The 12,676-nt window shown below is 42.4% G+C and overlaps 4 protein-coding genes across 4 annotated transcripts; 2 read left to right on the top strand and 2 right to left on the bottom strand.

Annotated features, from left to right (window-relative positions):
- Nucleotides 1–2,806: 2,806 nt before the first annotated feature.
- On the bottom strand, nucleotides 2,807–3,803 carry BDB00DRAFT_796857 (uncharacterized protein). The gene is made up of 3 exons (XM_053121502.1): nucleotides 3,783–3,803; nucleotides 3,241–3,628; nucleotides 2,807–3,194 (listed from the first exon to the last, which is right to left on the bottom strand). The coding sequence occupies exons 2-3, from the start codon at nucleotides 3,359–3,361 to the stop codon at nucleotides 2,842–2,844; spliced, it is 474 nt and encodes a 157-aa protein (XP_052985100.1). The 5' UTR covers nucleotides 3,362–3,628; nucleotides 3,783–3,803; the 3' UTR covers nucleotides 2,807–2,841.
- A 2,606-nt stretch (nucleotides 3,804–6,409) lies between these two features.
- BDB00DRAFT_321612 (uncharacterized protein) lies at nucleotides 6,410–7,324 on the top strand. Its single transcript, XM_053116931.1, has 4 exons — nucleotides 6,410–6,756; nucleotides 6,868–6,941; nucleotides 7,032–7,105; nucleotides 7,286–7,324. Exons 1-3 carry the CDS (start codon nucleotides 6,530–6,532, stop codon nucleotides 7,034–7,036), a joined length of 306 nt encoding a protein of 101 aa, XP_052985099.1. The 5' UTR covers nucleotides 6,410–6,529; the 3' UTR covers nucleotides 7,037–7,105; nucleotides 7,286–7,324.
- Nucleotides 7,325–8,438: 1,114 nt separating this feature from the next.
- BDB00DRAFT_796843 (uncharacterized protein) lies at nucleotides 8,439–9,187 on the bottom strand. The gene is made up of 3 exons (XM_053121501.1): nucleotides 9,047–9,187; nucleotides 8,845–8,978; nucleotides 8,439–8,727 (listed from the first exon to the last, which is right to left on the bottom strand). Exons 2-3 carry the CDS (start codon nucleotides 8,871–8,873, stop codon nucleotides 8,514–8,516), a joined length of 243 nt encoding a protein of 80 aa, XP_052985098.1. The 5' UTR covers nucleotides 8,874–8,978; nucleotides 9,047–9,187; the 3' UTR covers nucleotides 8,439–8,513.
- Nucleotides 9,188–9,721: 534 nt separating this feature from the next.
- BDB00DRAFT_866909 (uncharacterized protein) lies at nucleotides 9,722–12,310 on the top strand (the record flags this gene model as incomplete). The annotated part of the gene is made up of 5 exons (XM_053126283.1): nucleotides 9,722–9,777; nucleotides 9,971–10,508; nucleotides 10,634–10,978; nucleotides 11,131–11,272; nucleotides 11,364–12,310. The coding sequence occupies 5 exons, from the start codon at nucleotides 9,722–9,724 to the stop codon at nucleotides 12,308–12,310; spliced, it is 2,028 nt and encodes a 675-aa protein (XP_052985097.1).
- Nucleotides 12,311–12,676: the final 366 nt, after the last annotated feature.

The following is a 12,676-nucleotide window of genomic DNA, read 5'->3' as shown; positions in this document are numbered from 1 at the left end:
ATAACCTACGCTGATCATTGTTCATATTGTATAAACAGATTTTTTTTTCTTTTGTACGCAGGCAAGGGTAAGCCACTTGCAAGTGGATGAACAGCCTAATCAAGTATATACAACGACACGTGGAATATATTTGGACATTCATTGTTCTGTATGGAGGTGGTACAAACGATGGGTTGCGTGTGTTGAAAAAGGGCGCATCACCAAAAAGTTCGGTTTAACACTGCAAAAAGTTTATTGCGTCGAACATGTATGTACTTGCACGTACCGAGTAGATCTTAGTTACTATTAATGTTGATGGATCATAGGAACAGTGTAGTAGTGTTTTGAAATAGAAATACGAATCACGAAGCCACAATTTGTCTCTCAGGAGGGATGTGGTATATCTCACACGCTCTATAACTCACCATTATCCAAATCAGAAGAAAACGAATAGTGCGAAATTATCTAATCTCGGTAAGTAACGATGAAAGAATCTAGGGAACTTTGAGAAATGCAAGAAACGTTCTCTCTCTTTCTGATTTATTTTTTCTTAACTTGTAAAGAAAAATCCTAAAGAGCTATATTTTCTACACCTGCCTAGTAGTATTGCTGTTGCTGCTGATGGTGCTTTTGGAAGTCAAAAAAATGTGAATATGCGCTGACTCTCTAAGTTCATAAAAAGATGACGGTAGCTTAGCACAGTTTGAAAATGACAGATATGCAACCGTAATTGATTCTCGTCGAGCATGAAAAATGCGGTCTGTATGTGAGTATATGCATTGTTCCGCGAGCCGGCTGCATGCGTTTCGACATGTGATAGATTTTGACTATCATTTTAAGGAACTTGAACTTGCGCATCCTCAACACGTCAAATAAAATCAATAGCTAAAGATGTGTCATTGAGATGTGTACACAGACTAGTAGAAGTTTCAATAACTGGCTGCATGTTTATTTTCTTGAGAACCTCATCTTTTTCTGATAGTGTGACGACCGATGGTAGATAGCAGTTTATGGCATAAATGCACAAAGATGATATTCTTGACTTTCCTTCTTATAGATGATACTTCAAGACTGTGACAATATTATATCAGCGCCACATAAAACGTGCCTTGAGACACAGTTTATCTTTAGCCGAAGAACTTGATCTTTGTCCTACAGTAGATGTTGGCTTCACAAGGAGTAGTGTAACTTGTGACATTTGCCGCAAACAAATCATTAGCCGCCATATACCCCACATGTGTCCGGTTCTTAGGCTTCATCTCCTTTTATATCGCACCATGAGATCTCAATAGAAGGAATAGTCCATCGCAACGGCATCATATATCCTTTATCCAACAGTTTATTAAACAGTCAGTGGGTTGTGCCGCAGTGCAACATGTGGGATAACATTCGCTTTTTTTGTCAACTTGCGATGCAAGTAGGGTGCCGATCCATGACTTTTGAGCAACTATTTGTTAGATAAATGGTAGAAGATGATTATCTACTTAATGATTTCACATTTTACAGACAGTTTAAAGAGAGGAGCAGCAGCACTTTTTCGTATGTTTGTTACATATCGTTTATAAGCCATGATGTATCGCCTGAGTAATAATCATTATAATGTAACCAGTGAGCGTTAATAAGCGTCAGAAGCGAGCAGAAAACAAGGCGAGACCTCAAATCAGAATTCGATACTACCATAAGCTGTATATTGGACTCTACTGTTTATGCTATGAGCCAGCAACATCTTGTACGGATCATTGTGGTCGCTGAGAACTCCTGTACACCATTGCTAAGCCGTGAAAACGAAGAAAAACGCTGATTGGCTGGAAAAATCCTCGCATAAATACTCTTCCGAAATCCAGCTGAGGAAAGTTATACTGACAACATATTTATTTCTGCACTGAATATACAGTAGTACATTAACTGAAGGCTGCAATGAGCAAAGAAGCCGTGTATGTACCATATATCAGAAGCTCGCGCTTAATAAAAACAATGATCTATGCTGTTCTTTGGCCCAAAAACTTTTTCTAGAATGCTGCAGCTGCTTGCAGTGGTCATAAATTTTTAAGGTGCATTGATGATGATCGCAACGAGAGAAAGAAACAAAGGCTTTTGAAAGAAAGAGTCGTTATCATCGAGCTACAGGTGATACAGTATCGTCACCATAAAGCTACATGGCACACATTTTTCAAGATTATCGTACAACAAAGTCGTACAGGCAGGGACCCCCCGGGCCGATCGATATGTAGCACCATGCGCCTGGCACTCAACAATAACATGATCTTGCAGCTTCTTTTTTGACATTTCTGAGTATTCAGTAGTCATATACTCACAGTAAGCCCATACAATAATGCTTTAGTATATCAAGTTTTTTATCGTCTACTCTCGATCATCTTGGTGTAGCACTTTTCATTTGTCTATGACTGTATACCACCACATAGCAGCTTACCCACGGGGTTCTTACATTATGTCTACTGCAAAATAGTTTATCAGGGTATCGGAAATTGAGCTAATGAGTATAAGCGAATAAAGCTATGCTTCTGAAAAATTTAATGTTATGTGTTCCAACCACCTGTTTTGTTTTAGAAACGCACCTGTCATTTGCAAATTGCCTTTGATTTTCATGGCACTTTTGATTCGCAGCAGGAGCACCCAACTTCGTAAGAAGTAAGGCACTGTATAATTGTTAGAGTTATAGCATGCTTAATGATGTCCTACAGGCCCTCCCTCAATGTGCTGTGCACGCATGTGTGCTTGGGGGGAAAGGAAGGGTACAACAGCTCCGTAATAACCTTTTTTTACTTACCGTAGAGCAGCTGGCCATGTTCCATGAAATTTGTAAGTAGAAAAGGAACCGTTGTCAACATTTCGAAAAGACATCTAAAACAGAGTAACACCGACAATGGCCGCCCGGTCAAATAGATGCTGGTGGTGCTGCTGTTGCTGGATTACATCAGCAGTGGTGGGAGTGAGTAGTTTCGGTGTTGGTGGTGCTGTTGAATACGCTTTGTTAAACGAACGTTCTTTGTCGGATCCTGCTGCTACTGCTGTGGCTGTTGCTACTGTTGCTGTTGTTGTTGTTGCTGTAGTTACTACCGACGGTGATATGGGTGTAGTAAGGAATAGATACGCATTATGAATGCCACGCGCAGTTGCTGTTCTCGCTGCAGAAAGGCGCTGCTGTTGTTGTTTTTCTTGTTGCTGTTCGTTCTCGTTCTCGTTGTCGTCGTTGTCTGTGAAAATACGCAAACTTTGGCTTGCAAGGGGAAAGAAAAAGACGAATTGTGTTTCTCACATGTGACGAAAAACTAACGGAGTGGTCGTCGTTGTCGTTGTCGTCGTCTTGGACAGGCGCTTGTTCCGTGGCTGTAGTCGTCTGTGTCGTCGGTGCCGTTGTCATGTAACGCTCGTCAAGATGACTAGATTCAATTTGGCCAGAAGGATCAATTAGAAAGGCGTAAAATAGGAGCTATTAGGAGCGTTTAAGGTAAAATAAAATCAAAAGAGGACGGAGAGGACTCTGGTAAACGGAAGCGGTGGTGGTAAGGTATGGCTGTGGCAGTGGTTTGCAAAAGTATAAAACTGAGCGAAAGCACAGACTAATTTTTTTTGGTTACCCTATGCATTCCTTATATATCAGAAATGCTTGTGTACCTCTTTTCGTCACAAAAGGGATCACCTCGCACTCTATATGATATAGTTCCTGTGACAGAAGAGAGAAAAAAAAATGAAGTGAGAATATTCTTTCTTCCGTTGTTGAATAGAAAGACCATCGTCGCCTCCTCCCCTCTCCCTTTATGACCAAAAAAAGCAGTCTGTATGCTGTATGTATGTGCATACGCGCGTTCCTGTTAATGTCGGGCAGTGCCCGGTACTTGGATTTCATTGGCCCAACGTGCTGCTGCAACTATACTCGAACCGCTTTGAGAGTTATACTACGCAGAGGACTTATTGGAGTCAAGTTTACTGACAAAGGTCAAGATTTATGGTAAGCAGCGGGAACATTATCATGCTAGGATATATACGGGATCAAGAGCATCTTGAAATATAGCGGTTCCCAGAAAGTGTTCCTCACTATTTTCTGGGCAAATTCTAACTACTACAGTACTTTGTCTATTTTAACTCTATAACAAACTCATGAGCAATTGTTCAGTAAAGGAAGCAAGTGTCTTAAGCTTGATGCTTACCAAACGAACAACAATACGATAGCAAGCTCAAAACGCCAGAGAAAAGGCAAGCCTAATACAAGACGCTGGACTGCTACTGTGTGCTGTCAACCAAGATATAAACATCACCCTAGTAAGTTTAATATCGCAGCATGTGAACCATGCACGTCCATATCTATGTTAATAATTCATTTGCATGCGGTACTTTGTATAACAGGATCCGATCAAAGACTGGAGCTTCCTGGATCCCAACCCGCTCAATGGATTGCATAGCATTGTAATACCCTGCAGATGCGGTAACGAATAGACAACAGCATTCATAATGATGTCTAGATTATATAGCTAAAGTCATCCTGGCAATAGCAACATAGAGAGCAAAAGCTAGTTCAGTCTTCCTTACTCTCAAAGAAAGAAAAAAAGAGATGCAAACGAATTATTGAAAAGTAATATGCAAAAGGCAACCATGACTGAATCAACCCACACTTGTGACAAGCACAACTGACGTAAATCAGCAGGAAGCAAAGGTAGTCTAGGAACGAGGAGCTCAGGAAGAGCGCAACACGGATCTTTCTTTTTTAATAGTGACAAAGTGATGCGTGTGTCAAACTTCGAACGTTGCCAACAGCTTTCCCTTGAAATGAAAACTCCGTAGAGTGAAAGCGCATTGTTGTTACGCGTCGCTTGGCCAATTTACTTGGTACTCAAAATGCACAAAGGAATGGCGAGTCAACAAGGTGATCAATGGAGCAACGAATTACGCGCAAAAGGGTCAAAAGATGTACAGTAGGAAGTCGTCGTTTATAATGTTATTCTCCTGATCGTCCCAATGGATCTTGAACGCTGCTCAAAAGAACGTAGAATCGCACAAAAACAAACGAACCGATTAACTTTATCAGCAGCAATGAAAATTAATGAAGGATGAGTCAACTTCACTAGCGGCAGCGTATACTTACCATGAGCGGACAGCTTATCTGCGGCAGCACATACATACTTGGATAGAGTATGAATTCGGAATGGATGGAGGGAGGTTACACGGCGTAGTTCAGAGAACTGTTGGCGGATGGCGAAAATTATAAAGCAACAGTAGACAAGCACGCTTCACAATAAAAGATAACGATCTTTGATACACTGCAGCGTTGGAGTCAAGTGTGTGTTGTATCTATTCCCGCACACCGCACATGCAGTCAAAAGATACTAGCAAAATGGAATCGTCTGTGGACTACGCTTTATACTGTTTATCTTGTTGGGTGAAATGGAAACTGGCTGCTGGGAGGATCGTGTCCTTGATATTTACTAAGCAACTGATGCCGTAGAATCTGTTAAGTTGTTTACCTTGTCGGACAATTCTATATTGCCATTTTATTGCTCACAGAAAAGCATTTCTTCCGTGAATCTACATGCTCATTCACATTCGTGTCTTTGTTTTTGCTCGACACGGTGCCGTGCACGGCCCCACTCACAAACAAGCGCCGATACCATCGGAGGGTACAGCTCCGCATGGTGAGAGACACGTACCACTACCGCCGAAGCACGCTTGTCTACTTGACCATCAGGTACCACTCCTCCTTTCATTTCCTTTGGTGCTGTATCTTTTGTTATGCCATAGTAGGCAGCCCACAAGTTGATACGCAACCCGTTATCTGGGCCAATGAGAATTCACGGGGATTTGAAGTCCCGAACGAGAAAAATGTCTATATAAAGCGAGCAATTTCGCCTTTCTTTTTTCTCTTCTCTTCAGTTCGTTTTGGTACAGCTTTGGTCTGTAGTACAGATGCACTGCTCTGTGCCATGATCGGGTCATTGCTTGTGCTGGCTATTGTCATAATTCTTCTGATGATCGGCAGATTCAGTGGTCCGCGCCCTGAAGAAAATTTGCAATATATACCAGTGGGAATGTGGTCATATACTCCGGCAGCCGATCGTGAACCTTCGGGTGCATGTGATGCCAACGGTATATGTTGGGATAATTGAAACGAACTTTTTTATTATTATTTATTACACACAAATAAGAAAATGATAAACAAATAAAAAAAATATATTTTTCTTTTTCGCACTTTCCGCATAAACGTTTTACCGCTTTTTGCTTCGCCTTTTTTTTATGTGCACGACAAGTTCCTTTTTCTTTTTTCGCGAACAAAAAGCTAATTACTCCCCCCTCCATCCATTCACAGCTCCGTGCTAAACAAAGCGGGGAACAGTGACAGTGGCTCTGTATCGTAGCCGAAAGTAACACGATCACAATGCTTTGGCACTCTTTTTCACTTTCTGTGTTCGCCTAAATTGCCAAAGCAATTGTCAAGAAAAAAATTGTTATCGAGGATATGGTCGGTTATTTTATAAGAGGCAACGCCAGAGCATACGCCAGCAGACCTGTATAATTGTCAGATCTGTAAAAAATTGGAATGTTTTTTTTTCAGCTGTTCGTCTCTCTCACTCTTCCTGCACGTAGCTTATCACAACACAATTTTCTTATCATTTTGGGTTTTACCTGGATCGAAAAGCTTGCACTGATCTTTCCGATGTGCCTGCTTTTAAAGCGTGATTCTTGTAACAGCTCTTTCCCTCCCCTTACACCTTCACTTCTCTCTTCCTTTTCTTATTTAACTTTACTTCGTTACATATTTTCAAGGTATGCGTCACCTATTTGAAAGTGATGATCGCTCACCAAAGATATCAGGGGGACCTGTTAAAGATATGATATAGTTGCTCTACCAAAACATGCACGCACCCACACACACAGGGATGCTGTGTTTTCCAGGCCAAGCGATTCGTTACTTATATATGACTTTTGCGGCTCGCAAACAATAAACCCGAGTATTGATTGAAGCCTTTTCCTTCGTATCGAGAAGTCGATGGTTTTAGAAAGAGCCTGTTCTAATGTGTATCTGCGTATCGCTATGATAGCATAGATTTAACGAAGTTACTGGTGGTTACAATAGATCAATCTTCAGGGTCCCCCTTTTCCAAATAAAATTCAGGTGAGCTACCTGGTTCGACTTGCTTTTCCTTTGTCGGACATATTATTTCACGAGTCCGGATTATGTTATACAGGCTTTGTTCGATTAAAAGCCTCGTGCCAAATTTCTTTTCGCGCGTCCCCTTTCACATACACGTAATATGACTGATTTGATCTCGATTTTGCCTCCCGAATCATTCAGTACATCTTCTCGTTTATCGGACAGCGGGCTGTGTCGAATGTGTGAAAGTATGTCGCCGCTGGTTATACGCGATCCCCACTTACCAGACAGCCCTGTGGACACTGGTGGGAATCTCGCCTGATGCATGGAACAAAAGGAGCGACGCGATGCTTCAATGTTTGGGACAACAAGTCGAATCAGTATACATCAGATCTCAAGCCACGTATAAAGTACTGGAACGACTTGCTTGGCGAAGATACAGCATTCGCTTCCTTGGTGAAGTAAAACTATACTCTTTTTTTTTGCGTTAAGAGGATCGCGTATTCGGTAGTACTTATTACTGCTTATGCGCAAAAGATATACTAAAGCTTTTTCTTTGTTTTCAATAAAAAAAAATAAGACATCAGCAACCATGTGCATAGCAAACAATTACAACCTATTTTCGACAGTAGCACGTTACTGCCAGGATTCATCAGATATTTCTCGCATACGCTAACTGCTTTGACGATTTCATTTCACACTTGCGATATCTCGCTGCCAATGCTACTGGACTTCTTGCCGTCATTAACGCATCTTTCAGTGATGTTTGATGGCCGCACTAACTTATCAGACGCTACTCTTGAACAAGTTGATGGCAGAAGCAGACACAAAAGGCCACCTTTTTTTTTAGTCGGCGACAAAGAAGTAACGGACGGACCTGGACCAGGGCATTTTGTTTACGTAATAATAAGCTTCTGATGTATGCATTTACTTGAGAGACTCTAGCATACTCGATAATTGCTGTAACGTAGAGCTACATTTGTGTAAAAAGAAAGAAAAAGTTGACATTTTACTTTTGAGTAACTGTCATGTGATATGGGAAATTTGCCCAGTAACCCCCAGGTCTGTTAGAAACAAGCGTTGTTTCCGCTTTTAAAAAAGCGAAGCGGCATTACAGTAGCACTGTGCACTTTGGGTTACGGAATGAGGATGTTAACATCTTATCACGATTAAGACCTATTTTGCTTCTTGATACATGATTTAGCCAGTTTTTTTTTTTCTGTGCGGCATCTTGCTTGTTTATATAGGCGTAATGGTGGCACAATGTCGACGTCAGAGTATCTGCTGACCGATCCAGGATAATCCTTGCTTTTTTTTTCTCACTCTCCAACTGACAGCAGACCGTAGAAAGTGATGATAACGTGCGCTCAGAGCAACACGCTTTTGTTTTTCAATGTCATTATTAATGCATGTCCATAGCCTGATGCTACTACTTTCTATCTGTTGACGGTATCGGATTGTGCGCACGGCCAATGGCATCGCGTATGTAGTACATGTGAAAGGGTATATGTGCATAACAGCACCACCCAAGCATCGAGTCTCGTATGACGAATGAGCTGACACTTGTTGAAATCTTGAGGATATATTTCGGATGATATGCCAAAAAGAAAGGGCTATTTGGAAGACAGTGGCAGACTCTGGAGCTATAGGGAGTCAAACTTTAGCCATTTGTAGTCTTATTGTTAATAGCGGTAGGGCAAATCAGTGATATAGTATTTGCAAAGGTTAGCCAATCATACGATCGAAGAAAAAATGCTAACATGCAAAAAGCTAGGGGGGCTCTTGTCATTTAAACGCACTATTGTATTTTGCTCAAACAGATCGTTACAAAGTATGGTAGTAGTAGCTGCTCGTTCTTCAAGCCTGAAAGCCCGGGTTTATTATTATGTAGCAGCTAGTAGGCTATGTTGTAAATGCAAAGAAAACGGGGTTGGGGCACACAAAAATAAAAAGGTTGCATACAATAGAAATAACAGTTGCGTCAGACAAGAACAGAAGGCATGCTGCTTCCGAGTGCAATACAGTCTTATCCTCCCATAGTCATCCAACGTAAAGAGTTGTTTAAAAGATCAAAGTGGGAAAGATAGGTTGAGTAAGAGAGAGAGAGAGAGAGAGAGAGAGAGAGAGAGAAAGCTAGGTTGTGCGTAGTAAAAGAGGTTGGGTTGTAGGCCAAAAATAATCACCGCAAAGTGCCAAGGTTCGGCGACTGTACAGGAATCTTTCGGCTAATCAAAGAAGAGGCTTCTTGTTCTTCCTTTTCCCTCATCTATCCAACCCGATCGCCATCTCTCCCGAGCCCCATTTCGGTCTACTTTGTATACGTTATTATTGCTTTTGTAACCTTGCTATCTACGCCTTATTTACTTAACAATAACCCTTTTGGCATTGTACTAGTCTTACTGCTTTTTTCGTCTTTCAGTCAAAAAACCAGATCTGCACACACTCTCTCGTATATACTTCTTATTGTGTACCAGTTTACTCTCACACATACACAGAGTGTTTATACAGTCCCCATCGCAACCTACTATTCTGTCTCACTCTCTCTCTTTTTCCCTCCTTCCCTAATCTTCCTCCAACCTCCTTCCCCGTCAGACATCACTTTTTTTCCCGTCCTTTTCAACTTGTTGTCTTTTTGACATGGCATCATTAGCAAGACCCCGAGCCAACAGCGAAATGATATCGGGAAGCAATGGGTAAAGTTCTTGTTCTTGAGATTAGGAAAGAGAGAAGGAGAGCGAGAGAGAGCCAGATCCCGTATAAACACTTTGTGGAAATGTAACCGTTCTTATATGATGCTCTCTCTATACTCTTGCACATAAAACATGCATATATACACACACACACATACATACATACCATGAAAACGCATATACTACAACTATATAGCGACAACAGCAACAAGAGCACCATGTCGTCGTCGTCCCACAACCTTGGTTGGATAGCCGAGGCATTTCTTCAGTACACACTGCCGGTCAATCTCAATCATGATTCGGTGTGTCCCGATGGCAGTGGGTGGACCCATCGGATCCAGTCTCGTTTTCTTGGTGTCGCATCGCTCAAGATCGGATCAATGTTCCTCCCCAATATGGCATCCTTTTACGAGATCACCGAGTCGGAAATTTCAGAGATCGCGTCCTCATCGTCGAAACGATCGTCGCCTCTTCAAGAGTCCTCCGACAGTAACAATGACCCGGATAGTTGTGTGGATGCGTTGCTCTCGCTCTCGACGGCCGAAATTTTTTTGGGTCGCTCTTCGCCCATGGCGTTGCCGCCGAAAAAGAGAAAGCGGCGACGCGTGATCCGTTATGATGTGGTCTTTTGCTTGGATACGCCTGCGTCAGTGGATCCGTCGCCGGATCGAGAGTACTTTTTGTTTCCTCGGGATGCGGTCGTAGAGGCTGTGAATCAGGCTTCTCCATTTGAGGTATAAAGCTTCTTTTTTTGAAAGTTGGTTTTTATGATAAGGTTACGTTTGATCGGATATGAATGGTCAAGAGTGCAGAGGCAAAGGCAGGGACATCCAACTAAAACACATATCTCTAATCATAGGTCCTCGTATCCTATCATCTTCCCAAATCATCCGAATCATCCACCTTGCATTCCATGTGTTTGTGTTCATGTACATGTAACAATAGTTATCCATCCAAACTGGAAGAATTTGCAGCCGTCTGCTCCTCCTCGGACCACTTTTCAACGACATCATCGGCATCGGCGTCCTTATTCTCCTCACGTCGCTCTTCGCAACGTCGACTAACGGATCCGGGATTGTTGTTGTGGAAACCCGATTGCCATGTATTAAATATGCAGTTATCCGGGGTATCCAGGGATATGTACATTGCTATGAAACAAAGCGTATCTGGGTTTGAGACTGTATGCCAGCGTACCATGGAACTGGTAAAGTATTATCATCCAAAAGAGAACATGATGGCTTTTCTCTAATCCACCCGACCCACCCCTTTTCCTCCAACCTTTCTCTTGCTTTTCCAACCGGCACACCCCTCTTTCACTTGATTTAACCGAGATTATTCGTTTTCGGCATACAATAGATGCGGTTACATACTGAACGATTAACATGCGAGAAAAAAGAAGAAGCCGCTACCATTCCAATGGCGCTGACTAAAACAGAAATCCAATCGGAAGAGGAGGATATGTATGACAAACGGCCACTCCCATGGAGCAGTGACGAAGGTATATAGCCGCAGCGGCTAAAGATTTTCTTTGTCTTTGTTCAATCATACAAAGTAGCATGTAACGCTGATCATCCCTTGTTAATGGATAGATTATGAAGATGAAGACGTTGATGATGATTATCAGGACACGGATTTCTGCATGACGTCGCCGCACAGCAAGTCATCCTCATCTGCACGGGATTCGCCCCCCGCATCTTCAACGACCCTTTCTTCTTCTGCTACTACTACTACCGCCAACAACAACAACAACAACAACCACAACAGCACCACCGTTCCCGCCACTACTACTACTACTACTGCTGCTGCAACACCTACTACCACCACCACAAGTTCATCAAAACGAAATACCAACAGCAATAACTCTTCATCACTGAAAAAATGTTTGTATTGTGGATCAAAATCGACACCCATGTGGCGTCGAGGACCGCAGGGTGCAGGTACACTCTGTAATGCATGTGGAGTCAAATGGAAACATGGCAAAATCTTGTGCGGAAACGATTCGGGGCCACTAGCATCATCTTCTTCAGCATCAGCATCAACACCATCATCAACAGTTCCTTCCACAACAACCTCTTCGTCAAGGCGACGGAGTTCATCTAATAAGAGCAGTAGTAGTAATAATGAGCGAAAACGAAAGACGACAACCAAGAAGCGAAGCAAGGCAAAAGAACAACGGAATAAACAACAACAACAACGGCCGCCACCGCCATCATCATCATCATCATCAGCTATCATCATGGCGGAATCGGAGGACGACGATCTGATGACTGGTGTTGTCCACTATACCACAGCAAGTCCATCCATTCCACGGAGTATTGGTGGTGGTGCTGCCTCATCTTGGGAACCACAACACGCCAGCAGTCTTTCCTCTTACTCGCAATCACTCGATGACACTACCTTTAGCCCGCTTGAATCCTTCTCTTCATCTCCCAACTCTTCCACATCCATACATGATTCGATGATGCTCGACAAGTACTCTGCAGGTGTTGATGCTGTCGAAGCTGCTACCGTCTTGACCTTGTTGAAACGAAGCTAGAGTAACCAAAAGACAACGTTCTTCTCGATCTTTGTCCTCCTCCCGTCCCTCCTCAAACTGTCTATCTTCACGCAACCTCCCTCTCTCTCTCTCTCTCTCTCGGTCGCTATATTGCAACAATTTCCTCTTATTTGCACGCCATTACTTTTCTCCCACTCTCACTCTCGCTCTCACTCTCTCTCTCTTGCTTCGTACTATCTCCCTCTACATTATTTTTCTTTGTCCAAACAAACACCCGCACTACCTAACCTTTGCGTTCCTTTTTCTATTCTTCTTTTTTCTCTGTCTCTCTCTCTTTTTTAGGTATATATCATTATTAAAGAAAAGCATACTTTGCAACTCTAAATTACTTTACTGCTGCAATGT

This window comes from Zychaea mexicana, assembly GCF_025766255.1.
Source record: "Zychaea mexicana strain RSA 1403 chromosome Unknown BDB00scaffold_3, whole genome shotgun sequence".
NCBI lineage: Eukaryota > Fungi > Mucoromycota > Mucoromycetes > Mucorales > Lichtheimiaceae > Zychaea > Zychaea mexicana.
This window is presented reverse-complemented; position numbering and strand designations above follow the sequence as displayed.

Bases quoted from the DNA above. Each gene is read 5' to 3' on its own strand.
- BDB00DRAFT_321612 (XM_053116931.1), top strand. From the start codon at position 6,530: ATGTTTTTTTTTCAGCTGTTCGTCTCTCTCACTCTTCCTGCACGTAGC. The intron at 6,757-6,867 runs GTATGCGTCACC...CCACACACACAG, and splicing joins CTTCGTTACATATTTTCAAG to GGATGCTGTGTTTTCCAGGC.
- BDB00DRAFT_796857 (XM_053121502.1), bottom strand. From the start codon at position 3,361: ATGACAACGGCACCGACGACACAGACGACTACAGCCACGGAACAAGCG. The intron at 3,195-3,240 runs GTCTTTTTCTTT...GTATTTTCACAG, and splicing joins ACATGTGAGAAACACAATTC to ACAACGACGACAACGAGAAC.
- BDB00DRAFT_796843 (XM_053121501.1), bottom strand. From the start codon at position 8,873: ATGACAAGAGCCCCCCTAGCTTTTTGCAT. The intron at 8,728-8,844 runs GTTAGCATTTTT...GACTCCCTATAG, and splicing joins GCCCCCCTAGCTTTTTGCAT to CTCCAGAGTCTGCCACTGTC.